Source organism: Pagrus pagrus (genome assembly GCF_965226575.1).
Source record: "Pagrus pagrus genome assembly, chromosome: 11".
Lineage (NCBI taxonomy): Eukaryota > Metazoa > Chordata > Actinopteri > Spariformes > Sparidae > Pagrus > Pagrus pagrus.
This window is the reverse complement of record NC_140195.1, coordinates 29038863-29066847: the sequence shown is the minus strand read 5'-3', so window position 1 is coordinate 29066847 and position 27985 is coordinate 29038863. Positions and strand designations below refer to the sequence as shown.

Here is a 27985-nt window from a genome sequence, read left to right as displayed (position 1 = left end):
ACACTTCAGTTGGGTTCACTGTTTTATTCAAGTTGTGTTCAAAGCACAGCGATGGTTTTTAGCAGTAAGAAATAACAACTGTGTGAGTACGTTACACATTTATGAACTCAGCTAAGCAACATCAGTGAGTGCAGAACAAAAGTGAGCTCTGGTTCTAATATGAAATCCCACATAAAGCGGTTAATAATGAAAATGCTAAAAAAACAAAACAAACGTGAGTGTGGTTTTCATCAGATATAGAAAAAATAAATAAGAAGTGTAACAGGCTTTGGAGTGTCTCAGTTCAAGATGGTATTGGAAAATAACTGCTTTGGATAGAGAAAAGAATGTTAGTCAAATTCAACAATAAAGATTTTCCAAAAAATATATAAAAAAAATAAAAAAAATCTAAGCTGGACTTGTGGTGACTTCCTGAGAGAAGTCCAGCTCAAGGCACAATGGGATCAACTGGATTACTGATCCACACCACACAAACACACTCCAGACCAAACAGTGGCGTCAGAGCTGCTCTATACAGCACGATATGATGATGTGGTAACTGTAGCAATCATCCATTCCTCCCACAGCTGGATGGACAAAGATTATTCTATTTCTACTTACTCTATCTTGTGAAGGGCTCAATGCATGAGTGAAATATAGTCTTCATATAAAAATATATATATATATGAAATTAAAGGTGCACTATGTAGTTTTGCGGGAAGTCATTGTAGTCATTTTTAGACATTTTTTCTGCCTACACAAACTAAATAAACAAACTCTCTTTGTTTTAATGACTGAAATAACACACTGACCTTAAAGGACAACACAATTTATACTGTTTTACTTAGTTATATGTGGCAGACCCTGCCACAGTGTTCTGGGACCTTAGTTCCTCTGAGAACAGCTTGTTTATTCACTTATGGAAAAAAGAATTCTGAGTTTGTATATTACCTCATTAATATTGTAAATATTCAAATTCTAAGTTTGAATTTCTTCTCCAAAATTACATAGTGCCCCTTTGATGTTTCCCTCAAAAGCAATCCAAGGCACAATGTAGGATTTATCAAAATAAAAATGCCAATTCAAAATGATCAAATATTCCTTCATTCTGTTGGTAATGTTCGTTAAATTTCTGAATGTTTTAACTAAACATTCTGGCCATTTCTTACATATTGCCCCTTCAGCTGAAATAAAAGTCTTTAAAGTACATTTGGACTCTCCTTCACAACAAAGTGCCTCAAAATGATGAACTACTCACTGCTTCAGAGGACCTTTATCATTTCAGTTGATATTGTGATGGAGTGGTACACATTCCCAAACCAGTCAGCACAAAGTATGATAAACTGACTGGCACACAGTTAACCTGGGCCTGTCAAACACTTGGACGTCTGGGCCATTGTCAGCTTTGCCTGTTGATAATCCAGTCTTGACTACACCAAAAACACTAGTTCTGCTCACATGTAACTTATACTCATTATGCTTAGTAGGTCTGAAAGAACAGCTGTAGTTGACCTAAGACACATGCAGGCTGCTGGTCACAAACATTTTCTATTTAAAAAGATCTCATGTGAGAGGGTCTGAATGGAGTTTTACTTTTAGCCCAGTTCTACACTAACGAGGGGATTTCTTTTTATGTTCATTATATTATAGAGCACTGCTAATAAAGGTGGATCAGAGTCACAAACTGCACAGAGTTCTTTAAACGAGGAAGATACCACATCATTAACACAAAAGTAATGCATAGAGAGATGGTCTGGTGTTTGGTCTGGAGTAGCCGGTGATGTGTGCCATCTTTGGGTGTTCAGGGATCCACGAAGGACACTGCGATGTAGCGGACACCAGCGGTGGTAGGCAGGCCCTCGTGGTAGTGAGTGAGGCGGCCCGGGTGCATGAGGGCCCAGCCTTTACGAGGGGCGTTGATGGAGCAGTCGTAGCGGAGGAACTTGCATCCGCCACCCTGCAGTCACAACAGAACAGACATGAGTTTAATCCCTGCTGAAATCATCCCCCATTTTTAAAGTGTGTTTCAAACAACTTTTAATCCATGGATGGATATATTTCACAGGCACAATGAGTTTTTAAAAACTTCCCAGATCCCAGATTAATAATAGTTCTGCTTGTTTCCTCTGCTCTCCATGTGCTTTGTTGTGTGGAGCAGCATTTACACCGACTACACATTTTATGTGTGAAGGGTGCTACATAAATAAAATATTTTAAAGACCATGAGAGCTGAATGAAAGTCCAGGATTAAGCGAGTAAGTGGACCATGAGTCAAGATCATTTTATCAAACTACTATTTCCATGTTAGAGGATAGGTTACCCAAAAATAAAACCATCATTATCTAGTTGGATGAAGTTTCCACAAAACATTTCTGGAGCTTCACAGCAAAACAGCACTGCAGCATTCTCCTACACACCTGAAGTAGATGGGGACCTAAAGCATAAAAAAAAAAAAAACACAAAATGGCTCCATACAGTTTGTCCAGTTCCTCATGAAGCCCAGAGATCCCAAATTGATTTTAAGAAGACGTTGTTTACACCCTTTTAAGCGAGATCACTGTAGGTGCTAGATTAAAGGCTTCAGTCACCCACTTCAATAAAGTCTGAAGCGGGTGCACAAGCTCGACCACACAACAAGGTTTAAATAACGTCTGTTGGCTATATGGAGCCCTTTGTTTGTTTGTTTGTTTGTTTGTTTTGGTTGTTTCCTGATTTTTTTTGTTTTCCATTTTAAAACAAGTCCCCATCTACTTCAGTTTTTTAGTCAGAATGCTTTCTTTACTGTGAAGCTCCAGAAATGATTTGTAGACTGCAAAAACTTCACCTGACTGTCTGAGTGCATGAGGGTGAGATAATGACTGAATTTTGTATTTTTCGGTGAACTGTTCCCATAAAAATACATTTTAGCACTCAACATGGTTATGGCTGTATGACACAGTTCCCCTGCTGTTGTCGTTTTTAAGGGCGTGTGTCTGAAATATGTATAGTAAAACAGAGCGGAAACACAGCGAACCTGACCAAAGCATCACAACGTTGTTCTAGCTGAATCCTCAGGTTAGAGGTTGTAGAAAATGTCTACTAGTGTAAATCAATAGTTCCCTACATTCTTTTTTATCTGCCTTCAAAAAACTAACAATTAGCCTCAAACAGCTACTTAATTTTCCATCTAAATTCCATTACAGAAGTTCAATGTAATGGGTCCCATTTAGTTTTTCTATCATGTTGAGTCCATGTGTATAAAATACAAATCGAGTTGTGTGATTTATTTGAAGTGCATTACTTTTATGTATAATACTTGAATAATAAACACTTACATTTATGTAGATGTAGTACATGTAATCATTTAATAAACACGTTTTGCTCTATGGATAAGTCTACATTAGTTGAATTTAATCAGACAGTTATTTGATGTATAGACAATGACTCAACATGGTAGAAAAGGTTTAAAACATTAAATGTGACACTTTACAGTAAACTTATGTACTTAAAGTCAACGTTTTAGGCAAATTATGTTTTTGAATGTATCCACCTGAGCAGATAAGCTCAAATAACATGTATTATCATTATTTCATTACATTGATCCAAATACTCAATTTTTCTTTCTTCAAATCAATTGAGCTGCTCCACAATTCTGGCTTTAATTTGGGAATTTAGGTGATTAATTGTGATTCTGCAAGTACAACCACTGGTGCTGGCTTTAGAATTTAAATATTAACCAAATATTATACATTTATTATACCTTAACAATGTAAATATTCAGTAAAGATGGCTTTAACCCTCCGAAAACCGTGCATCACTTCTTACACACTGCATATCACATCATCGCAATAGCTTCACAGACGACAGAAATAGTATTTTTCGTCAATTCCATGAAAATCTCTGATAGTGTGGCCTAATGGCTGGTTGTTTAGTCCAGTTTATTGGAGATGCAGGGAAACAACATGGATGCAACAATAAAAACAAGGCTCGTTGCTTCAGCTCCATGTGCCATGCAAAGAAGACAGACAAATGGAAAGTTTGAAACACCAGGGATGTAGATGTACATGCCAGAAATATGATGGCATCCATTTTCAGTTACATGATTCTGATTTCAGCACCATGCTTTGTCAAGTCTTTGTGCTACACTGTTGTTTGAGCTACTCTCAGTATAATCAAAAACTCATATGTTAATAGTAATTAGTTGACATATGCAGCATTCTGGGAACAATGATGCTTAAAGCCAAACAGTAAAAATGAGTTGTCCTGTGTTTCCTGACAGCTATGATCGAAGCTCTAAAAATGTTTATCAAAACATTCAATGTTTTATTTACTAATTCTGTAAATTCCTAAAAAAAAAAGTTCCTTTAACTTTCTTGGTAAGAAGTCCACAATAAAGATATAATTCAACTGGTATGCTCTGCAGAGACCATGAACTATAAGTTGAACAAGTCACATTTCTACCGACCTCTGAACACACTCACCTGATAATCAGAGCCCAGCTGATTGAGTGCAATGTTAATAGTGAATGTGGAGGCATCATGGTGTGGTCTCAAAGAGGGCTGCTCATCTGGTTTATATCTAACTACAAAGGCCAAGTCAAACTGAGCCTGCAAACACACAGACAGAAAGGAGTCATGCAAGCATTCGCATAGAAACTGCTCATCTGGAGTGTGTGTACGCCCCTCGCAGCTCCTGCTGAATAAAGAAAAGCCTCAGCTCGGTTCCCTGTCCAGCATTCAGCGATGATAAGAGATGGAGCGGAGAAGCAGAGAAAGTGCAGATCACCTGCATCATCATGTCCTGTAGCTTCTATTACCTGCCAGCTCCTCCTCATTTACCTGATAGTCAATGCCTTTGCTGTTGAGAGCTATGTTAATAGTGAATGTGGAGGCGTCATGGTGAGGGACGAGCAGGGGCTGCTCGTCAGGTTTGTACCTCACCACAAAGTTCAAGGGAGTGTCACACTGATGAGAGAAGACATGTTGATCAGCAGAGTACACAGACAGCAGCAGCACAGGAGCCAACGAGGACCCTGCAACTGATGGTTACTGTCATTTTCAATAAGTTAACACATCAAATGATTATACAGTTAGTCTATCATGTATATGTGTAATAAGGCATTGGACGGTATGAAAATGTCCTCTCAAGATTACACTATCTAACATAACTGGGATTCATGAGAATATCCTGATAATCATCCAAAAATGTTCTTCAAACTCTTAAAATTGCACTAAAACAAACTAGAAACACTTTATTAAGTAGTTTATTAAGTGTATTTATTGCCTCACAGATAGGAAACCCTTTTTTTTAGAATCAATCATACAATCTTAAATATGTCTCCTGCTTTTTAGTTTCGTTCAGGAATCTGTTGTATTTTCACCATAATGATGTTTTTGTACAGTGAATAAGTGCTGTCTTGTAACTGTGTACACTGTAATGTTTATTTTCTTATTCTCTCTTTTCTTGTCTCCTGCCCAGGGACTGCAGATATAAGTAAGTTTAAAGCTAACTCTGGTACAGCTAAGAAGCTGTGCACTGTCCCTATTTAATAAACAAATAAATAAATAAAATGAAATAAATCTGATTTACACACATCTGATTTAACTTGTTTTTGTGAGGGATACAATGTGCAAACCATGCCTTCAGCCATGGTGACAGGCTTAGGCAACTCCAAATGAATCAAGAAACCATCATAGGACTGTACGTCACCGAGCTGGACAGCTTTTTCAAGTCACTCGTGACGATGTTCAGCATCATCTCGATTCATGATCATCCCGATAACAAAATTCACCACAATCAACTTACTGTGAGTGGTTTAGATCGCGATCTGCGATAAAATCTTTCAATCCCATTCCTAACTGTAATGCATTACATGTTAACATTGTCTTTGAACTGCTGGCTTTATCCTACAAATGTTTGGCATTTTCCTACCAGATCAATCAGCTAATCCCTGTGAATTCTGCGCAACCTCGCAATTTTGTCATACCAGAACAATTTTAACACAAGTTGGACCATCCATTGTAGTTGCCTTCCCTGTGCAAAACATTGAGCAATACATGTGTGGCAGAAGTTACTGCTGAAGACTGAGGAAGGCAATTCCCTGACTAAAGTCTTCCTGTTGGTAACATTTAGCAGTACAATGCTCTGCTTCCCTGTCGGTGCTCCATGCTGCTTCTCCACACAGGGGAAGAGCTGACAGTCATCTACTGCAGATGATACACTGACTAGTAACCCTTCCCATATTTCAGGTGCACTTCTGGGCAGTACAAGCACTACAGCAATGTCCGCTCTGTAACAAAGCTGGAGTGAGTAGGATAAATGAGGACAGTCATTTCATGGCAATCATCATCACTCTTGGAAGTAAAACCTCTCAATCATGTTCAACCTAGAGGATCAGTTTAAGAAGAGGGATTATTTGAATTTTCCATCTCATAAGAATGTGTGACAATGATGGTCCCACCCCTGTGTTCAGAAGTCTTACCTTGGTATAGTAACCAGGATACATTTTCTCTGTTATTGGAGCTATGTACTCCAGTAAGAATTTGTGCCAATTCTTTTCAAAGTTGATTTGATTCATGTGGATATCGACTGTGGGAACGTTCTCATAGCCACCTTGGATTCTGGGGTCCTGACAAACAAGAAAATGAGTCAGTTTGGAAATAAATCCCAAGTGGTTAAACATCAAACCCTCCTAATTCTGCCAGCAAAATACCCAAACAAACAAATAAATACTAATAATGTGATAACATACCGTATTGCGTCCTCCTGACCAATCACCTAAGTTTTCCATTTCTTCAACAATGTGGTCACAAGCAACATCAGAGAAGATTGGGAACCAGTACACATCAGGACAAGGCTGGGGGGCAGGAGACATGGCACAATTAAGTCACAGTGAGACATAAGATAAGATAAGATAAGATAAGATAAAATATAGGAAAAAAAACACTAACCCTAAATTAGTCTGTAAATACCCTTATTTTTAATTTAAAGGATTTACTTGTCATAAAAAAACGCGGTTGCTAACAAGTGGCTAAATGAACAACAGAAGTTGTCGGGGACATTTGTCTTCATCATGCCAAAAACAATCTACTTGCTTATCCCACTTTACGATTTGTAGATTAATCAATATGTAGTAAAGTGTGTTGGTTTATAGCCTACCATTGGCCAATTTAATCTATGCTTCAAAAATCATAAAAGTGGTGTCCATCTGTGAATGAACAAAACATGTCTTGCCAGACAAAACATTTAAGTCTCATAAACTTGTGTTTGCCACAGAGCTTTTTCTGTGCAATAAACCAAACTCCATTTGATGGAGATGCTTAGCCGAAAAAAATGTGTCATCCCTGCTGCACTCTATAGTACGCCAATATAACACAGAGTACACCTGAATAGAATATCAGATATAAGGTACTGTATGGGTATGGCATTGTATGATATAGTAAAGTGTAACTGTTAGTATAATATGTAATAGATTCTAAGTCAAGTATTGTTTGACGATTGTTGTTGACATTAAATATTCCACAAAAACTGCACTATTATGCATTTATAGATGTAGTACAAAGGACTCAAACATTGTTTTGTTTTTTGAACCCTTGTGATTTAAAAAATGACAATTAACCTTGTAACCTTGTAATTTACAAAGTCCACTGTCATGATTCTTTCTTTTTACAAAGTGTCAACAGCTGACTTTGTACTTTGTACTCTGCAGTCCGCTGCAGTGACACAGGAGTTTTAATGAGTTGCGTTCTTTCTATTGAAAAACACCAGCCTACATTTTAACTATATATTAATGCAAACAACTCATGTAATCTGTCTGTCTGTAGGTCAACTGGTATTACAACTTACAGTTTCAATCAGCTTGTCTTTCATGATGTAAGTGTAGTTCTCATGAATGTAACGCTCCTGCCAGTCCTGAAAAAACAAAACACACAAATACAGAGCATGTTTACAATGTCTCCTTATTACACAGTTCATGTATTTAATATGCTGCATGTAAGACCTTCATAGATTTTAATTACACTGACAGACAATGCTACTACTATACTACCTCCACCAGCAGTACTACCACTTTTACAACAACCACAATTATGACTATTTTTGCTGCTGTTGCTCTGCTTCTTTTTATGTTATTGTTAAACCTACTGCTGACAACCCTGCTACTACAACTGCTACTACTACTGCAGCTGTTGTTGAAATGATGATCTAAGGCTGGTAGGTGTTATTATCAGAGTAATTAAGTAGAACTAAGAAAAAAAGCTGTGCATAAACAGTGGTAAGATTTGGTCTTAGCTTCTAAAGGATTTCAGAAATCTCAAAGATCTCCTGACCTTGTTCAGTTAGATCACAGAGACAAGAAAAAATGAAATAATCTGAATCATGACATGGGGAAGGAATTGAAAATGAGCACAATCGCACAGTGCATTTCTTTCTAACCCCATCTAACATCACAACCATGTGATGCAGCTCTGACATGTCATTTTTAGGTTACAACAGTCAACACTGAAGAATTACACTTAATGGCTGTTCAGACCTGGTCCTAACATCTGTCCCGAGTGACCTGATCACAAGTGGACAGCTCTGAGTCCGTCAGTTCACACCTGCATTAACATGAGACTCAAGTGACCACTTGTAATCAGATCTCACTACTCTGCTCTGTATGCAAATAAACATGTACATGTAGACAAACAGACACAATGTGTTTTACACAAAGAAAGAACTTAATGTATAAAAGGCCCAAATAATAATAATAACAATAACAACTGTAGACTTTAATCAAAGCTCTTTTGTAGCTTCTTTATACAAAGCTCCTCAGTCCTGCGCTAGGTCAGAGCTTTGGACCATTCCAAAAGGTTTGATACACACCACCTCAGCTCATCTCCAATGACCTTATTAACTGCCACGGCAATAAAAAACAATCAGCGTGAGCACCACACACTGACCCTATCACCAATACTAAGACAGATAGTCCTAATAACAGTGCAAAGTAGATGTTTTCTCACCACTGGGTTTTCAAAGATCTGCCACAAATCATTATGAAGATGGTTGGTCTGATAGTTTTCTGTTGACAGGATGCGACCGAAAGTGTGCATGTTGTTTACATACATGAAGATTCCCTGAGAGAAAGATTCACAACAGGTCAAATATTATTATTATTTACAGTTACAAACATTTACGTTTCATTAGGACTTATACCAAATAGACCTCTTATGACAAAAAGTACCAGAAGGAGCAAAAACTGAGTCAACATGGAAGCCTTCTTTTCTCTCACTGACCTTGCTGCGAATGTTGTGGCAGTATGCCATGTCAGGGTCTAAGATGTGTGAGTTAAAGAGCTTGGACTCTGTGAGCTCGGACCGAAGGAGGCTGCCCTTCACCAGGTACACACTGGACACATATGGGATGTTCCACACACCCCTAAAAAACAAGACAGTGTTAGAAAATCTACATACAGACCCTAGGATATATATATAAGGAAAAGATCTAGTTAAAGTTCTGTAAATTCTCATATAGCGAGACAGAACCAGGTCTGTATTAGAGACAGGCATAATTTCCTGTTTTAGAAGAATATTTCATTGTATGTTAGTGAGAAGCCTGTGTGAACACTTCCTCGCCTAGGGCTAGGGAGGTTCTAAGAATGCTTTTGGTCCTGGACTAAGTTCAGTCTGAAAAGACCTTTAGACTGCACGTTTATTTAAAGCAGCAGTAGGAGCTACGGTCTAAAGCGTGCTAGTGAGCTAACTGGCTAAAAGGCGTATGCCTTGCAATCAAAAACACCAGCCCAGTATGCACTGAACACCTGAGCAGCTAACTTACTGACTGATGTATTTTAGCATGTATATTGTGACTTTTATTTAAATGCTGGGTTAATTTGTCCTCCACATTACCATCAAAATGAATTTGAATATATTATTAAAACTAATTACAGACAAAAACATACCTCAAAAACTGTTTGCAGTTAATGTGCCAGCATGAACTACATAAAGTACTTACTCTGTGAGTATATTACAACACACAAATAAGCCGTCCAATTGGCTGAACTGACAAAATGTTTGGTTTGGCCAAAATAGATTGATACAATCTGACTGAATACAATCTGATGATTTATTAAGACTGAGATATCAACAGTTTTCATCAACTAAACCTAGACTGAAATTGCTACTGTTTTCTTTGAAGACTAAAATGACTTTTTAGTTGACTACAACAAGCAGGAAGAGGTGGACTAGATAAGCTCAAAACTAGCAAAGACTACATGAAAAACTAGCTGACAAAATTAAGACTGTTGTGTTAAAAAGAGACAGTAACAACAGCAGAATGGTGAGTTTGCCATGACTCTGTTATACTGATTTTGCTTAATTTACCATGTGAGGGGTGATTTCACCCCCCTCAGTCTTCTTACCCGGCCCTTATTTGTTTGGCTTTATGAACACAGGCTTTTATCTAAGAATTGATGGTAGGTTATGAGTTCAACAGAATGTATCTTTTACTAAGGCCCTGAAAAGAACCACGTTACGATTGTGGAATAATGTTGTTAAGGATTTTTCTAACACATAAGACTCATGACTTGTAATCACATGCAGTTTGCACAAGTCAGTAATTCTATGGAGCATGTGGTCCATTTCTGCAGTGTTCTGTCTGAACAGTTCATTCAGTGGCTCATCAGTCTAGTCTGTCAATGATATAAAGTCTTTCGTGGTAAAAGACCCTGTGAAGTCTTTAGAGAACAACTTACACTCTGCGGCCTTGAACTATGTCCACATAGTCCTCGGACCTGGCATAGTAGCCATCTGCACTGAGGGCTCCCCAGAAGTTGCTCCACAGTCGACCAACTCGAGTTATCATCGGGGCCACAATAGGACTAAAGAGCAATGAAAGCAGTGTTACTATATTTCTTCTATAACCAGCCAAATACAGTTAGTAAAACCAAAACTAATGCAAATAGATTAGTCAAATAGAAATGCCGAGATTTTCAATGTATGATTCCTGACTTCAGCAGTGCCAAGGCATCCGCTAGCACAAGATTATTATTAATACTTCTATACTGATAAATATACTTGCAGGTTTTGTTCAATTAGAATTTTGAGTGTGTTCTCCTCCTTTAAGACCACTTCAATGTCGATGCTGAAGAAATATTCACAGTCCTTGTCCTTCCGGCACATATCACTGAGAGGAAGGAAAGACACAAGATGAATGTTAAACAAAATCCAAGACCAGTCCTGGCACATGCTCTGCATAAACAGTATGAATGTCAACACACATATTTGTTAGCTCAGTTTCTTATCAAATATAAATATTTCTAACTCAAGATGTCATCCAGTCATCCACTGGTTACTTGGAACTCACAAGGCCAGGTTGCGGGATGCAGGTCCGTCCATCCCCTCTTCAGGCCCGATGAACTTGACACCCTGATAAAGGTTTCCATGATCACGCAGGAAAGAGCTGACATGACGCTCGTGATGAACTTCCTGCAGGGGAAGAACAAATATACAGAGAGTCTGAGTTACTACTGACGCATAGAGCAAAAGGCAGGCCCTTACTGAGATTGGATTAACAATCAAACTTGTTATTATTGTGCATGTTTGCACAGCCAGTAGCTTTTTCTATAGATGAAAGTCAACTCTGTTTTTGCTTTTCAAGGGGTGGAATAGCAGGGCTTTTATTTTGATGACAAGCTTGAGTGTTTTATAATGTGGCAAAATGGAGGCATTAAAAAGCAAAGAGGTTTATCCACTTTTGAGCATCAATCTGTTAAACACTTGCCTTTTTTTTTTACAGGCTTATGGCACAGTCCCTCATTACATAGTCTTAGCAAGACATGCTATGTACTGTACATTATTTTCAGGATAAGAAAAAAAAAGAACCCCATTTTAAACAACCATGGTGGCCATACAAGCAAATGTTCCTGAGTTTACAAATATCCCTTTTCGACCAAAGTTTCCAGTTTCCCTGGGCCGGAGTCAGTTCTATGGCTGATGAAATGCAAAGAACTGGTCTCAGAGTAGGCACTGGCTCCAAACCAGCACCTGAACCCTCCTTGGTCAAAAAGTAGTAAAAGTGCCCCGGAATGCCACATGAAGTCTCTGTGCTGAGTGTGAAACTCCAATACAAACAGACAGCAGAGAACAGAAGCAGCGGGTCCATACATGACACCAAAACTAGGCAGACTCTCAGACTCTCTCTAGACTCTATATAGCTTCTAATTACATGACTGTTTTGGTACAAGCATTTATCTGTCAGTGCGGCAATAGCATTTAAGGACTTACTTACTTTTCCAAACAGAAAATCTACCTGCATGTGGTGCTTAGCGGGTGCTAATTTCAGACCCTGACAGGTGTCCGCAGGAAAAGGCAAATACTAAAGGATTGATTTGGGGATTTTATGAATCAATATCGGTTCATTCAAATGAAGATTGGGTTGAAAATCAGAAAATTCATTTCTTAAACCCAGCCCTACTCCTAGAGCTTGTATTCTAATTCATTCCTATCGGGACAAAGCTTCTCAGTGTTGGTGCAACAATTCCCATCATGCTAGCAAGTTAACAGTTCCTAAAAAAAAGAAGTCATCAGTTCCTGTTTGCACTGAAATCAATTCACTGGGAAAAGTGAGTGACCGATCTCAGCAGTGTGTATGCTGCATGCGTGTTCAGGTTTTGACAAAGGTTTCATCATTTGGGTTCAAAGGGATTCATCATTTTTTCCAAGTCTGTTTTTATATTCATACCTTAGATCAGGATATTGTCCACATTTGCTTGTCCACACATGCAGCACACAACAGGAGAATGTCCGTGTCAGACGTGTTCACACATGTTGGAAATATTATGTATGGGTGGGGGGCGGCACCTAGGAGGCTACACACTTCTCTACAATGGCTGTTTTTCCGTTGGTATCAATACTGCAGTTATTTGGACATATTCACATTATCAATGAAGGGGTGGGAATTTAATATACAGGCAAGCAAAGCAGCTACACTCCATGCATTGAAAATCCCAGCGTAGAAAGAAAGCTGTAGCATAATAAATAATTATTCTATGTCCAGCAGCAGCGTGAAAGCACCATATGGAAGTGCAAGAGAATGAGCGCAGAAACATTCAGACAAGATGTTTGCAGAAGTATAACGCTATTTCCGCATGTCCCGGTGTATGTTTGAGTATGTGTTATGGCACCTAACACGGAGGAAGACAAGTCGCCAACACACCCACTCGCTCTATTCACGTCATGTTGCTCACTCGGATTTGTGCCCAAGCAAGGTGAAGTCAAATAATGCAGACATTTGTGTTCACACATACAGCTCCTCCGGGTAAACTCTGAATAAAATCCAGAGTTACAGTGCATGTGTGAAAGGGGCTTAAGTGAGTGACATCAATGAAACATAAAACCCAAAACATTATTGTTTGTCTTGAAAGTTAGTTTTCTATTTTTATATGTATACATTTTGATTTCTTCATCTAATTAAAAATACTCCTGCCTTGTACCTCTTATAGGAATGTTTCCGGATTCCGATACCACGTAATTTGTTAGCCCTAAAAGAGGGACTTCAAACACAGGTCAGCAAACTTCCATTAGTTAATATTTGTGTTCTTTTTCAGTAATGACTGTCAAACTAGATAATAGTAGATAGTTCTATGGCATCGTTCAATGTATGTATGTGTTCATCTTTTAAAAAAAGGGTGAGCCAGGCTGTACAACAATAACAGCAACCATGTCACATCCATACAGGACAGTTTACAGCTGTTAAAAAATAATAATAATATGCATTTTTTAAAAACACACTGGTGTCAGATCGGTATTCAATATCAGCCGATATGCAAGTTCATGTATCAGAATCGTTATCGAGAAGGAAAAAATGTTATCAGCACATCTCTACCTTTTTTATATAAGCTTGATTTTCAGGTGACGTTATTTTGCCACAATAGTTCAGAAAAATACACTTGCCTTCGGGGATGTAAGAAAAAAGTTATTGGATTACATGTTCTCCTGTTACCTGGTTGAAGATCAACAGTTTGAGCCTGTTCTTGGGATACTGAAGCTTCAGCAGACGTTCAAAGAACACTGTGACAAAGGGGGTGGGCTGCTGAATGAAGATGCCAATCACCACCAGTGGGTATTCACTCTCCTGTTGGCAAAAAGAAATCAAGCATCATATTCAAGTTCAGAGGCAAAGGTGAATAGATTTGGCACCTATTTTGAGAAATGTTTATGGAAAATGTACCCAGTTATTACAATTCTCAATAGTGTAGTCAACTGCCTGTGAACAGACCTTAAGAGCTGTGAGTGGGCGGAGGTCCTCATGACACACTGTGCATCCATTCTCAAATGTCCACGTGTTGGGGATGTAGTTACCCAAGTAGTTGATCTGGAGCTGGAAAACAAATGTGTGTTTTTGCAGGTTATCACATGTCAGTCTAATGTCTAGTATAGGGAATACACATATGAAAATATTGTGTAAATAGTCCTGTTTGGTCGTGTATTTGACTGGTAAATACATAGACAAGGGGCCATGCCTTGGATACTGAGTTTTTCTTAAAGGAACACAGATGACATGCAGCAGATCTGCCTTTTGTTTTGTAGGAAGTTACACTGTTCACAGGACAGCAGTAATATGGAGAGTTGCTTGCTATTGAAACATATTTTACAGAGAGACTAAGGAGAACCACACTGACTGTCTGTTTGCATTGTTAAAGGCTGTTAATTCATCATTCCTTCCTCTCATGAATTTGTTGTCAGCAGTAGAAGTGCCTGATTTAGCTTCTCATTGCTGGATGATGTCTTGACAACACATATTTTGCAAGCTGGAATCGTGACACATGGTGAAGTGTCGTATCAGTTTTATACTTCACATTTGAAACAAGTGACTACACATTGTGAACGGGCTTGGAGCTCACTCCTCTAAACATCTGCACCACCTGCTGCATCTCACCAACAGTTACTGATGGTTTGCTCTATCAGCCTGCTGTGTGTGACATGTGATTGGTCAGTACGGATCGATAGGTCAGTACCTTGGTTGGTCCATTCCCATGGATGATGACAGGCAGGGTATCATATAGCAAATTTCTGGCTCGTACCCGTCTGTCCTCAAACTTCAGCACCACCTCGTCTGGAAATACACACACGATTCAAATTTAGCCTTCACATGTTCACTTCCTGTAGTTATGGAAACTACAGATATTCATATCACCTGGAATTTGGTAATTTGATTTAAGGTGTAATTTGTCAGAATTCCAAGGTAACTCCAAAAATATGAGGGCAGCATATCACCAGAGTAACCAACAACTGCTGCTCTTTGCTAGCTAACCTTAACTGTAGCTAGCTACCGTTAGCCTTGGTGCTAAGTGGCCCCTTAGCTGACTGAATTCTGCCTGGTTTACAAGCGGGGGCACCTTGGCCAAGAGGGCTCAGCTGCCTCCCAATGAACACGGCAGGAAACCAGACTGGGACTGAACACAGCTTCCAAGACCAACAGATGCAAGTTTTCAACACACAACGGAAAATATACTGTTAAAACTATTGCAAAATACATTTTTACAGGGAAAAGGAGATGATGAAAGAGTTTACAGACAGACTCTGTAAACTCATGTTGTCTAACACATCCGTCTCACATGGAACTCACAAATTCCTTCCACCTCCTCAGAGGGAAAAAATGCTGCAGACTCCTGAGAGTTCAGCTCATGTCTAAACGTGCAGCTCCATCTAAATTAGAGCAATTGCAAACCCTTCAGCTGTGAAACCTCTGAGTATTGCGTTTACTACAAGTCCACAGTGATGATGTATCACAGGTATATTGACCAGATTACTGATCACAAACACAGTGTGGAGCCAGAGAAGACGCTAACCATGTTCACAACAAGAGTCTGAAAGAGTTGGAGCTGGTGTCATTTTCCACAGCAATGAGATTGCATATGTAGCTAATAATACATACACAATACAGTTACTACTGAGGAAAAAATCTTAAATGAACTGTTCACCAAAAAATTAAAATTCAGCTATTATAAACTCATCCCTATCCCAATGAAAAGTCGGGTGAATTTTCGTAGTCCACAAAACATTCTGGAGCTTCACAGCAAAACAGAGTTGCAGCATTCTCCTAAACAACTGAAGTAAAAAATAAAAATAAATAAATAATAAATAAATAAATAAAATCAGTATAAAAAGGCTCCATACAGTTTATCTAGCATAATCCAAGTCCCTGCAAAAACCCTGAGATCCCCAAAATCCCCTCAAAATCTTAACTGTAGCTTCAGAGGGGCGCATGCTAACGTTTTTTTAACTTAGCAGCTACAGTGGAGATTTTCCTTTAAAAAAGAATTTAAATAACTTCTTTTGAAATCAATTTGAGATCTTGGGGCTTCCAGAGACTTGATTTATGTCGGACCAGCTATGGAGCCATTTTATATATACATATATATATATACATATATATAAATTAATATATATATACATATAAATATAATAAAAATATAACTTTAAAAATTAAATAATTTTTAAAGTTTTAAAGCAAGTCCCCATCTGCTTCAATTGTTTAAGGACAATGCATACATTTGAGGGATCACTGACAAAAGATGTGTGTACATGATAAATCTGCATCAGCCCCAAAAATCAAGTATCTGGCTCTACAAGACAGAATGCTGGTTAGTGTCACATGTGGTAGACTGCATGAAGCACAGCTGCCTTCTAGGTGATAAGAAACATACAATTTCTTAAAAGGTGTAATTGGAAAGGTGCACATAACATTTCTAACATTGCAGCACAGACCTCTGGAGCCAGTAAAATAGACGGTGTGTCTCAGAGGCATGTCTTTGTTTCATACATTTCACTACCAGACTAAGAAACTTAATCGCAGGCACTCACCCAGGGCTCCATGGAGGTTCTGGAACATTCTGCATTTGCTGTCCAATGTGATATTTATGGATTTCTGAAACATGGAAAGGCATTATTTACACGTGATATGCTGCATTCATATTAGTAGTAAATTCACAAATAAAAGCAGTATTGAACTAGTGAGTGTCAAACTGAGCCCAAAAGTAATGAAGGCCAGGTCAAGAATATTGAGGTTGGATGAAATTACCTGCATTCAGCTAACATGGTAAATTCAGTATAATGTCCATTTTCACAGCACCATTTCCATCAGTACAACAACAGAGTCATGTCATACTCTCCACTCTGCTGCTCTAACTTTCTCTCTCTAATACTGTTTTCATTCACAAGTTCATTCCAGTCACTTCTAAACTATTGATTTTTTCTTTTACCGTTTAACTACCTTCAATAAAACTCAACACTTCCTGCGACCAGAAACAGGAGGGATTAAGCCCACTGAGCTACTGGCTTTTAATCTGAAACATCTGTGCAGAAAGTGCTGAGTCTCATTGACAGGAGGAAATACTAAACTTGTATTGTGTAAGCAGAATTTCTGTCAAAATCAGTTCTTTAGAAATAACCATTATACTGAACACAACAATACAATACAACAGTTAGACATGGAGGAAGTGTTGAGTTTGCATTAAAAGCAACAAATAAAAACATGGGAAGACTTGTTACTCAAATACGATGACATATAATTAAAAATACAGGCCCGGTTCTCTGTAGAACTGAGGTCAATATTTGATAAATGTATGGCACATAATAAAATATCCCAGAGGAATTATATAACAATGTTAAAAATGAATTGCTACCATTACTGTTATTAGTAGCTCTAGTACTAAGTATTTAATGAAATGAAATAAATCAAAGTACAGCTGTGAACACAGCAGATGATGTATTAATCTCACTCTTTTGACTGGATCAATGTAAATCTTGGTGAAGAACAGCTGGTCACTGTCGTTGTCTTTTCCTGTCCAATCAGCAACCATTTCTTTGATGTTGGGAAGGTAGCCAATGAAACCTGAGGATAGAAACAAACCCAGAGGAAACAGACAGGAAGTGAGAATGCAAGTCAAACCTATTTTCATTTCCATAATCTTAAAGATGAACTCAAATAAACGTTCTCTGTTTCAAATTGCCTTGACTAATGACTGCAGCAGGGTTTGAATGGGCTCGGCCCAGCAGCGACGGCTGACTACAGACCTGCTGTTTCTCTGCTATAAAAACAACTGGCCATGGTCCTTTCTTCAAGCAGCAAGCATGTCATTAAGACAAGACTAAAATCTACAGCTGCACCTGCTGTGTACATGAACATAACAGTGTTAAGCAATGTGAAAACACTGTAATAAATTAGCATTTTTGTGCTTCTGGATCCCTGGTCTCAAAGTCAGTGGTTTTTAAATGACTTTTCTGTTAAATGACTGAAATGAGGTCTGTGGTTAACACAAGCTTCAGATATCGTCACGTCTTATTCTACAACATAAAATAGGCAAGTAAATACCCAATGTTTGAACTGAAAAGTGTGAACGGGTTTTTAAAGCAACTTTATGTAACTTTTGTACCTTAAAATATCAGCTTCAAAATCATGTTGATGGTACAGTGTCTTGTAACAGGGTGAATGGTGTCTCTGTCTCTTGTGTCTACACTATGTAACTTCAGTGAGAGGGTAGGATCACAATGTTACATACACGTTTACTTCAACATACAAGTTTTCAACACATAACATTGTTATGACGTAGTGAGTTTTGTAAGTGGTTAGCACCTTCGTTACATCTGACAAACTGTTACTGACCTGGGATGTGTATTTACAACAGGGTGTTGCACTCAGAAACTGTAGGGGGCGCCAAATTGCACAAAATGCCATTTTTTCCATAATGTTGCTTTAAGAAGTTGGTTGCTAACAAGTGGCTAATGAGACCACAGAGGTTGCCTGGGACATCAAACATCATCACACAAGACTCATCTACTCACTCGTCCGTCTTTACAGGCCGACTATCTTTACAGCTTGTAGATTGATCAATTAATGGTAAAGTGTGTGTAGCATAGTGTGTAGTAGGAAGCTTAGTGATGGCGACGATGAAGCCATGCATTGGCGATATAGTTTATTACGTTAGCTTTTTACTCCTAGTAATACTAGTAATTGCATTTACGCTTCAGAAATCATAAAAGTAGTGTTCATCTGGGAACATTATCTTGCTTAACAAAACTTATAGGCATCATAAACTTGTGTTTACCACAGATCTTATTTTCTACAAGAATCCAAAATCCAGTTTAAAATTCCTTTTTGTGGAGGGAATCAGGGCAAACTTCCAGGTGCGTCATCCCTGCCACTCTCTATCAGATAGTGATATTTGTGTTAGAGTGGTGTAGGCAGAAAGGTCTTCAGGTCAAGTGAAGATTTTATCATGTGTGGTGTGCAAAGGTAAAGAATACGATAAAGAGATGCACATGGTTGCCCCGTCCTGGGGGTTACATTAGGTGATGTGAAAAAGTTTCTGGGATGGACAAAAACATGGCGGATGTATAATGTAACAAAACCACTATAAGGTCTTGAACAATCACCTAAAGTTATACATAAGTTCAGTGATCAATAACCAGCTTTTATAATCAGTTTGTCTGTTGTTGTTTCCTTTGAGAGGCTCTAACAGGTAAACTGCTTACCACTAAAATTTGAAATGTCGTTTAAATAATTGTCACATTGTCAATAAGACACAGGCTGAATTTAAGCGAACTGCTCAATGAATTGCTGTCATGTTTCAGGCGGATAAGACGCTTTACAGCAGGCAGAACCACTCCGTACATGTCAGAAAGCTATATTGTGTTGTAAAGCTGTTGGGGCGTCTTTGTTGACAGTTTAGTTTGGAATCCAATCAGAATCATTTCAATGGGGATGATGATGATTGATGAAATATTGTTCAGCTAACTGCAGCTTGTGTTGTGTTAACTGGCACATTACATCCATCTGAAGATCAGTGGAATAGTACACAACCATTGCTAGGACTGTGTCTCATCACCCCTGTGGTCAAACATTATAACCACATCAACAAATAAGGACACACTCAAGACACTGTTCTGTAGTGCAACTGGTGGTGAAATCTCCACAGGGTGCCTTAGTAGTTTCCATGGAATAGCAATTGGAGTTCTGTTTCCTTTGGCATATTTACGTTCTTCCTGTAAGAACAGGCAGCTGTAGAGGGACTTGTCGCAGATAGTGATTTATTATTTCAAGTAGTTGAGTAGAGCTGAATATGAGTTACGCCCCCCTGCCACAGACTCTACAGACTGCAGCTCACAGTGAACACAGCCAGACCAGGACTATATAACACAGCCTCTGACAAGACTGAGGCCATTTTGACAACAGGAAATATGGCACCAAGGTGTTTTTTATTGGGTTTGGCTCCTGGCATCCTGGGACTGAGTCAGCAAATTGGACTGCTAGCTGCACCTAATGGCAGCTGCATTAGCATCAGTTACTTTAACAACAGAGCTGCATCTGTGGCGTCCTTTTATATATTCATGACACAACATAAAAAGGTGTTTTTGGACCGAATACTGATGTACACCCCAAGTGCAGGATGACTAGTCAACATTTTTTTTAAAATCATTTTCCAAAAAGTTTCAAACTCTAAAATGCAAGAGTCCCTAGAAAATTGTTGGGCCTAATACCAGTGTATAGGTGAGACGAGATCAGGATACAGTAAACAGTATGTGAAAACATACAAAAAGCACTTAAACATTAATTTTGCCTTCATGGAAACTTTAAACTGGATGAGCACCTTTGGTTTGCTGTATTCAGTTGATCTCTACCTAAAACCTCCAACAAATTATTTGATTTATAGGAGTACTGCACAGACAGACAGAGTAAGCACCTCCTGAAAAAAACAAATTCAGGGGAAAAAGGGACATCATGTGAAAAGATGAAGCCATGTGGGCTGCCCCAGCTGTGTGACTGACAGCACTGCTGGACGTACCCCCTGAGCCCAGGAACCTGTTGCCTTCCCTGACGTGGGGGTGTTTGTCCTCCAGGTGTCTGTCGGGCCAGATGAGGCTCTCAGAGGAGAACACCACCTTGTGTCTGGTCTGCTGGAACTTCTTCAACAACTCTTTAGGACCCGAGGCAAAAACCACGTCATAGCTGTGTCAAAGAGGGAGTATAAATAGAAAGAAAGTTTATTGCACTGTGTGGCTCAGCGGTGTGTGAAGCCAGTGGCATAGTTAAAACAAATGAGGGGGTTGACTTTATGAGATGCCAGCATTCTTTATTTGGAGAGTTAAGTTGCCAGAGGTTGTGTTTACTGGCATAAAAGGAACTGAAAAAACACATCCAATCTCTCTTGATAAAAGCATGTGTGTGTTTAAGAATGGAATCAGTGGGTTTTCCATGTTTAAGCCTTTTTACAGAAACTCCCATATCTGACTTTTATCACAGTAATTTTAGGGCTGCATCAAAGATATAGTTCAACAATTTGGGTAATATATTTTTTTTCCTGTCCATTTCATCCATCTACCAATGTAACAGAGAATCTTCAAACTGAGCTGATACTGAATCACATTATCACTGACCACATCAGTCGCTTGGCAAACAACAATTCAGTGACTGCCTTCACAGTGAGGTTGTCAGGTTTGGTACGATGCTAATGAAAAAGCCAGAGTAAATGAACACTATTGTTCGCCAAGAAATAGTTCGAGTGCATAATTTGCCTAAATCAACATATTATCCTTTTGACATTTCCCATTGCGTACAGATTAAACATGCTTATCCATGAGCTTTGGAGCTGTTGGTAGTTGAATTTTGAACAGAGTCAGGTTAGTTTCCCCCTGATACAAGTCTTTATGCTAAGCTAGGCTAACAATATCCTGACGTCTATTTTTCATCTTACATTTTGTGCTTTTTATCGATCTAAATTGATTTGGTGTGAGTCGCTAAAACTTCTCTTGAATACAATGGAACTATTTTCTTTCCACCAAACTACATTCGCCAACCGTATCACCGCAAGGTAAAAAGAGTGCATCGAGGGGCTAGCTAACTAGGCTAACTAAGCTAGCTAACATTACAGCTTGGCCTAAGAGGATGCCATTAGTGTTTACATCCCACCCTGCCAAGTGCACAAGAATCTTGTTCAGGAACAGATGCACACTTCCTTCTGCGCTGTAAAATAGTAGAAAGAAAACCGCTACATTAAATTGCTCACTACAGGGTCTAGGGATTATCTTGAACAACCGGGTCATGATTTTCTGGAAAGAGACATCACTGTTAAGTTTTTTAAGTTCCATTATAATCGAGGGAAGGCAGACATGTCTACAGCCAATATTGGATGAAGAGCACAACAGGTAAAAGGAAAAATATGTGTTTTTAAAATTAGGGTGAATGTCACTCTAACACACACACATGAGATTGAGATCTATCTGAACATACTGTATATGCATATTTCCCAAAATTGATTTTAAATGAACTAATCCTTTGAGTGATTCTTGCATATCCAGGAGCAGGGAAGACTACAAAACAGACACACAGCCTAACAGTCAATGTGACGAGGAAAACAACCAGCTTTATGAAGAGATATCACATATTAAGTCACAGTCACTCAATGCTGTGTGTGAGCATTCTTCCTACATTTGAATCAAAAAATCATTACTATACTGTCTAGTAATGCAGAAGAAGACTGATTGACTTATTCGGCACATATAACTGCAGATGATAAGATTAGACAGACCTTTATCAATCCTAAAGGAAATTCTTGTGCCAAAGATTGCTAAAAAAAAAAATCAGTTCATTTAAAATGCAATGAATGGAAAACAATGGTGGCCTGGAAGACTAGAGAAACACATCTGATGTGATTTGGAAAGTGTTCCTCCAAAACTCCTTCTGTACCGGGGTGTTACTCTGGCCATCACGTTTGACAGGTGCAGTCAAATGTGAAACTGCGCCTGCTGTGGGAGAAAAATATGATTCTCCCAGGGCATTCTGTTTTCATACGATAGGACGTCATTTGTGTCCTGTATAAATGTTAAGGTCTGCATAAGGGCATAGTGATGTCTGCTCTATGAGTTTATATCCCTTGGTCTCTGGAACCTAGCGATTCGAAGCTACTGTAGATATGTCGACAGCACAGATGTCCGACACACCAAGACAAAGCAAAGCTGATTGTTTGTGTGAAACTCGTAAGGTGGCCTCGATCTATCTATGGTACTCCTAATCCTCATTTGGCCAGAGGTGAGAAGCTCAGCATTAACTTCACCTTCCTTGTTGTTAAACAGATAACCATGTATGGGAGGGATGCTTCCTGAGCTGTAGATATAATCTGATCATTGGGGAAGACTTGTCAGGATTATCATGGCATCACTCTGTGCAGACAGATGTGCTGTTATTTTGTTCCTCCTTGCAAGTTTGAATAAACTACTTCAACTTAAGTCATCGGTGTCTCTGAGTCTACTTCATCTCTCCTGAATGGTCAAGCGAGCTAAAATTCCACAACACCTGCAGTGAAGACACTGTACCTTTCAATAAATAGGATGATTTTGTCCTGTTTCTTCATCTCCTCCAGAGCTGTTTTCAGGAGTCGTACTTTCTGGCCTCCTCCTGGAGCTGTCATGTAGTCGCCTCCCTTCCATTTCTGACCTCGTCCCAGAACCTTACAGATACCACAATAAGGAAATCCAAGTTTTACTTCTTTTTGACAAAAACGGTGGCTTTCTTCTGTGACTCAAATGTACTGATAAAGTCTTAAATGTAAAAACAATTGTTACATAAGAGCCAAAACTATGACTCACTATAAACAGGAATTTGTTTTATTTTAAAGAATAGACAGAGAGGCTTTCATGGCTAGAGAGTAGCAAAGGAACTTGCTGCAGGGCTCCTACCTTGACGGTGTAGTTAAAGTGTTTAGCCGACCTCAAGAAACGCCTGAAGCCATCAGTCTCTTTGGTTGCAACTGTCAAGACTAAAAGGTTGTCTGGAAGACACAACATTAAGGAAAAATCAGAAGAATGATGAGTCTTTTTTTCTTTTGCCTTAAGCATGAAGCAACCCATTGGTACTGCTATAAGTGACAGTTTCTGTAATATAATATACTGTGTGTCTTGATTGTGCATGGGGGGAGTCTGACATATAGTAACCAACAGAAACAAAAATGTTAAGCTTTATCTATAAAGCATCTATCGATCTATAACCATCTATCCCTCCCCCGATCAGAAAACTACACTTTAACACAGGCATGCACTAAAAGAAAGAGAAACAAGATTAAATATTAATGCATGGTTCACCTTCGTTGATATTGTGGAGTACATTACAGGAACAAATCCCCCAAGGAATTCAATATTAATCAATTATTCATTATGCTTTAATGACACATGTTAAAAAATATTTGTTGATGACATCATTAATTTATCATACTGGGCAGTGGATTTCTCTATTTGGATCTGGCTGAATAACCTTCTCATCTCAATCTCATGTGTCCCGCCATCTCTACACCATCGCTATGTAACAAACACATAAAATGGCCATTGTTACCATGTGGATCTCTTACTTTAGGCTGCGAAGGCTACAAGGGCCCAAAAGAGTCAATTAAAAATGTTCTCTGCTCAGTTTTTTTACGTATGGAGATTTTGTTAAGGGACCCAAAAATACCAGCCCTGGTGATAACTGACAGCATTTTATTTTTTGTTTTTTTTTATTTGCTTATAGTTCTAATGGGTTATTTTTTGTGTAGTCCCTTATCCCCTTATCCTCATCATTAATGATAGAGCATCCGTTCACCTCAAACATAGTGTGATTAAGGGGGCTTTGGTATTAAACATCTTAAATGTTTGTCAGAGATGTTTAATACCAAAGCCCTCTTAATTCTGGACTATGTGTGTTCCGAATATATCCAAACATTTTATAACATCCTTCCATAAGTTATGGATCTTTGGATATTCCCAAAGACAAATCTTATCCAAACATTTAGTACAAACATCAGAAATATAAGCAGACCTATATTTATCTTTACAGGAGTTATGTACATTCTCATTAACCACTAACCTCACGTTTATCCTAATTTTTGAACTCTTAAACAAGCATCATTGCAATCTATCACGTCAATATCTTCTTGTACATCCATTTTCCATTTTCATTTATCAAGTGCTGATAAAGTACTTTATGCAACCACTATGCTGAATTATTAAGATACATGGCCCTTCCCTTCTTTTTGCAAATATTATTTCCTCAAGGATGTAGACATATAATCTGTTCATATTTTGATGACATGTAGCTTTTTAACTGCAAATATTTAAAGAAGTGTTTTTTTTTAGGGATTTGATATCTCTGACATAACTGATCAAAAGGAAGCAAAACTACTCTACTACATAAAGAAACCATTATTTTCCAAATACCTAAATTTATATCAAGTTGTCAGGATATGATATTCAGTGAAATTATAAAAAAGTGTGGCCCAAGCATAAAACCCTTGTTTTCATTCCATTAAGGGTCACAACTGTTAATAATAATAATAATAATAATAATAATAATAATTCTGTAATAATGTACACCATGATTTTATATAACACGGTTATCACACCATGAAAATCTCATATTGTTGCCACCCTATTTGTGACAGGTCACCACTTGTCATCTTAGAGGGAACTTTCTTAATTTTCCCAATCAATAATTAAACTGCAAGATCAGATCACAAGTTATAAACAGCATCTTCCTTAGTCTAAAGGATAAGTCTATCTAAGGATAGTCTACTGAGTCCAACCGCTAGTGTGAGCGAACCCCATAAACACTGACAACCTGTTCCTGCTGACACTGTGGTCAGACTGCCTTTATGATGAAAGATGTTTAATGAGGAAGCACAGCTGAATGACATGGCACATGAAAAACACATCTTCACTTCACCCATTCAATTAGTCCCGAAGTCTCCATTAGCTATATAAATCTGACAGTTTCACTATATTTCAATAGATAAGTAAATATCCCCTGAGGGTGACTGAACTAAAGACAAGTACCATTATGCATTAAATCTGAAGAAGAAGAAGAAAATTATTCAATACTCAAGATAAATGTATAAGACTACAGTTACCAGGGACTGTTTAGGAGTGCTTAGTGGAATAGGCTATCCAAACTAAAAAATAAAATACAAATCTAATTTTAGTTAAATATACTTCCAGCACAGACTTGACTGAACATCCTGTTTGCCGTAGCACAGCTCTGGGTTATAACGTTATTGTATTAATAGACAGCCCACCGGCCGCGCTCATAGCTGCCCGTCCACGTCAGCGACATGGAGGTCCTCCTCAACACCTAGCGCTAACCTTAACTGCGTGCAGCCTTTCCCTCATGTACAGAGGGGCATGCTGTCTAACACTCACTGTACTTTAAAATAGTATTTTTAATCGAACACAAGCTCGAGATAAGTTGCAAGATGGCGCAGTTGTTGTTTTTTTGCTAACTGTGGATGAACGTGTTCATCCAGCGCCACAACACAACACAATCCACATACATCAACAGGATGAGCTCGTCTAACTGTAACTGACTGCTGACTTAACTTTAGCCTGCTGCTACAGCTAACACAAAGTACACAGTGGAGACGGGGCTCCAGCACCCTGCAGTCAGTTAGCGGTTCCTCTGTGAAACAGTTATTTACTACCAACTTCTGCTGGAATGTTCTACCAGACTTTTTTATCGAGAGGCCGGGTTTCCTTCACCGGGGACCGCATGAGGAGCTGAGGAGCCCCCCTCAGTTCAGACGCTACCATGCGTGGTGCCCTAAACTGCACTGTTATCATACTAAATGTGTAGATAGCACGGTGTGGAGGGAGCAGACATAACAGCCACATTCCTCACTTACCTTTAGGGATTTGCTGCTCTTCACATATTGTCAGAGGGAAAAGTACACAGACAAAAACCCCTGAGAGCAACAGCAAGAACGAAAGTCTCATTTTTGCCCAGTTAAAGTTGCAGTCCTTTCACGAGTCCCGGTGTAAAACGAACTGTAAACTTTCCCAGCCGAGGAGCGAACTTAGCAGGACAGTATTAACTCTGCCAGCACCGCCTGCTGCCCCCACCTCCCTCTCTCTCTCTCTCTCTCTCTCTCTCTCTGTCTGTCTGCCTATGTCTCTCTCCCTCTCTCTTCCTCTCTCCCCCCTCTCAGTCTCTCTCTCTCTTCCCATTCAACAAACTGTAGTTTACACAGCTGCAGGAGAATAAATAAGAGTAATAAAGCAGTAGTAAAACTAAATATTGAAGTGTTCCGTGTAATGCTTTTTATCACTCAGGTTGCAGGCTCTGATTTGTCTCCTGTTAAAACTTCATTCAATCCGCAACGCCCACTTCCAAAATGGGAAAAAAAAAAGCTGTTTGGAAACGATGACCCAGCTGTTGGGTGAACATGAGCACTTGCACGTAGCCTGCACTCCCCACACAACAGAACCTCTGCTTGTATTAAATGCATTGGAAATGTGAAAATTCATCAGTTGTAACGTCAAAATTCAGATTCTTATCACAGTAGAAACCTTCTGGGAGCAACATTGTTACATGAAATGAGAATATTATGTTAAGAATCATTCATATAACTAAAGGCAGACTAAGTATCAGGAATATTGCTAAGGAAATACAATTCAACACCAGCACACAATGTTTCCTCCAAAACGACATTTGAACCTTTCATAGCTGTGTGAATACGTATGCAGTGCAAAACACTGATTTTAAGGTAAGAAAGTTTTTTTTTTTTTAAAAACATGATATATTTTCATGAGAGTGGATAGCCTACTGTTAAAGGTGGATTCATGTAAGATCCCAATTTCATTAGACTACACAGTCCTCTCTTATGTAACGTGCCAGGCATTCATCTGTGCTAATTTGAAACCACCGTGCTGCTACAGGTAGCTAAACAATGGCTGATGGGTGGGGATGGATAACTAACACCATAATGACAACTAAACACTTTTTCTCTATTATGCTCCTTTTACCAGCACGCCAGATCAGTGGGTGAAAACTGACAGGGGTGTGCATGCACTAAAATCTGCATCAGATAAGGTGAGGTGGGGAAACACAGTGGTCTGTCACCAAAGAATACTCTGCCATGTGACATCGAGCCCCGCAGTTTATGTGGTTGGTTGTTGAGTGCAACACCACTGTTGTAAATATAAATCCCAGCTCTGTAATAATTAGTCAGATTTAATGTAGGTGCTAACTACAA

General features: G+C 38.8%; 1 protein-coding gene across 2 annotated transcripts; it reads right to left on the bottom strand.

Moving 5' to 3' along the window:
* Nucleotides 1-9: 9 nt before the first annotated feature.
* plod1a (procollagen-lysine, 2-oxoglutarate 5-dioxygenase 1a) lies at nt 10-26884 on the bottom strand. 2 transcript variants are annotated; one of them, XM_084367541.1, is made up of 19 exons: nt 26636-26884; nt 23670-23761; nt 23307-23440; nt 20780-20943; nt 17717-17829; nt 16800-16863; nt 14951-15048; nt 14212-14313; nt 13936-14067; nt 11299-11420; nt 11014-11118; nt 10688-10813; nt 9231-9372; nt 8958-9071; nt 7804-7869; nt 6710-6814; nt 6440-6586; nt 4797-4922; nt 10-1936 (listed from the first exon to the last, which is right to left on the bottom strand). In XM_084367541.1, the coding sequence occupies exons 1-19, from the start codon at nt 26724-26726 to the stop codon at nt 1781-1783; spliced, it is 2199 nt and encodes a 732-aa protein (XP_084223667.1). In that variant the 5' UTR covers nt 26727-26884; the 3' UTR covers nt 10-1780. The 2 variants fall into 2 exon arrangements, with proteins under 2 accessions (XP_084223667.1, XP_084223666.1); XM_084367540.1 differs by lacking the exon at nt 4797-4922 and adding an exon at nt 4440-4565 and having other exon boundaries at nt 26636-26882.
* Nucleotides 26885-27985: the final 1101 nt, after the last annotated feature.

Excerpts from the sequence above, each read along its gene's own strand:
- plod1a (XM_084367541.1), bottom strand. The coding sequence starts at position 26,726 with ATGAGACTTTCGTTCTTGCTGTTGCTCTCAGGGGTTTTTGTCTGTGTA. Across the intron at positions 20,944-23,306 it reads ATCATCCTATTTATTGAAAG|CTATGACGTGGTTTTTGCCT; the intron begins GTACAGTGTCTT and ends TCTTTGACACAG. Across the intron at positions 1,937-4,796 it reads GCAAAGGCATTGACTATCAG|GGTGGCGGATGCAAGTTCCT; the intron begins GTAAATGAGGAG and ends TTGTGACTGCAG.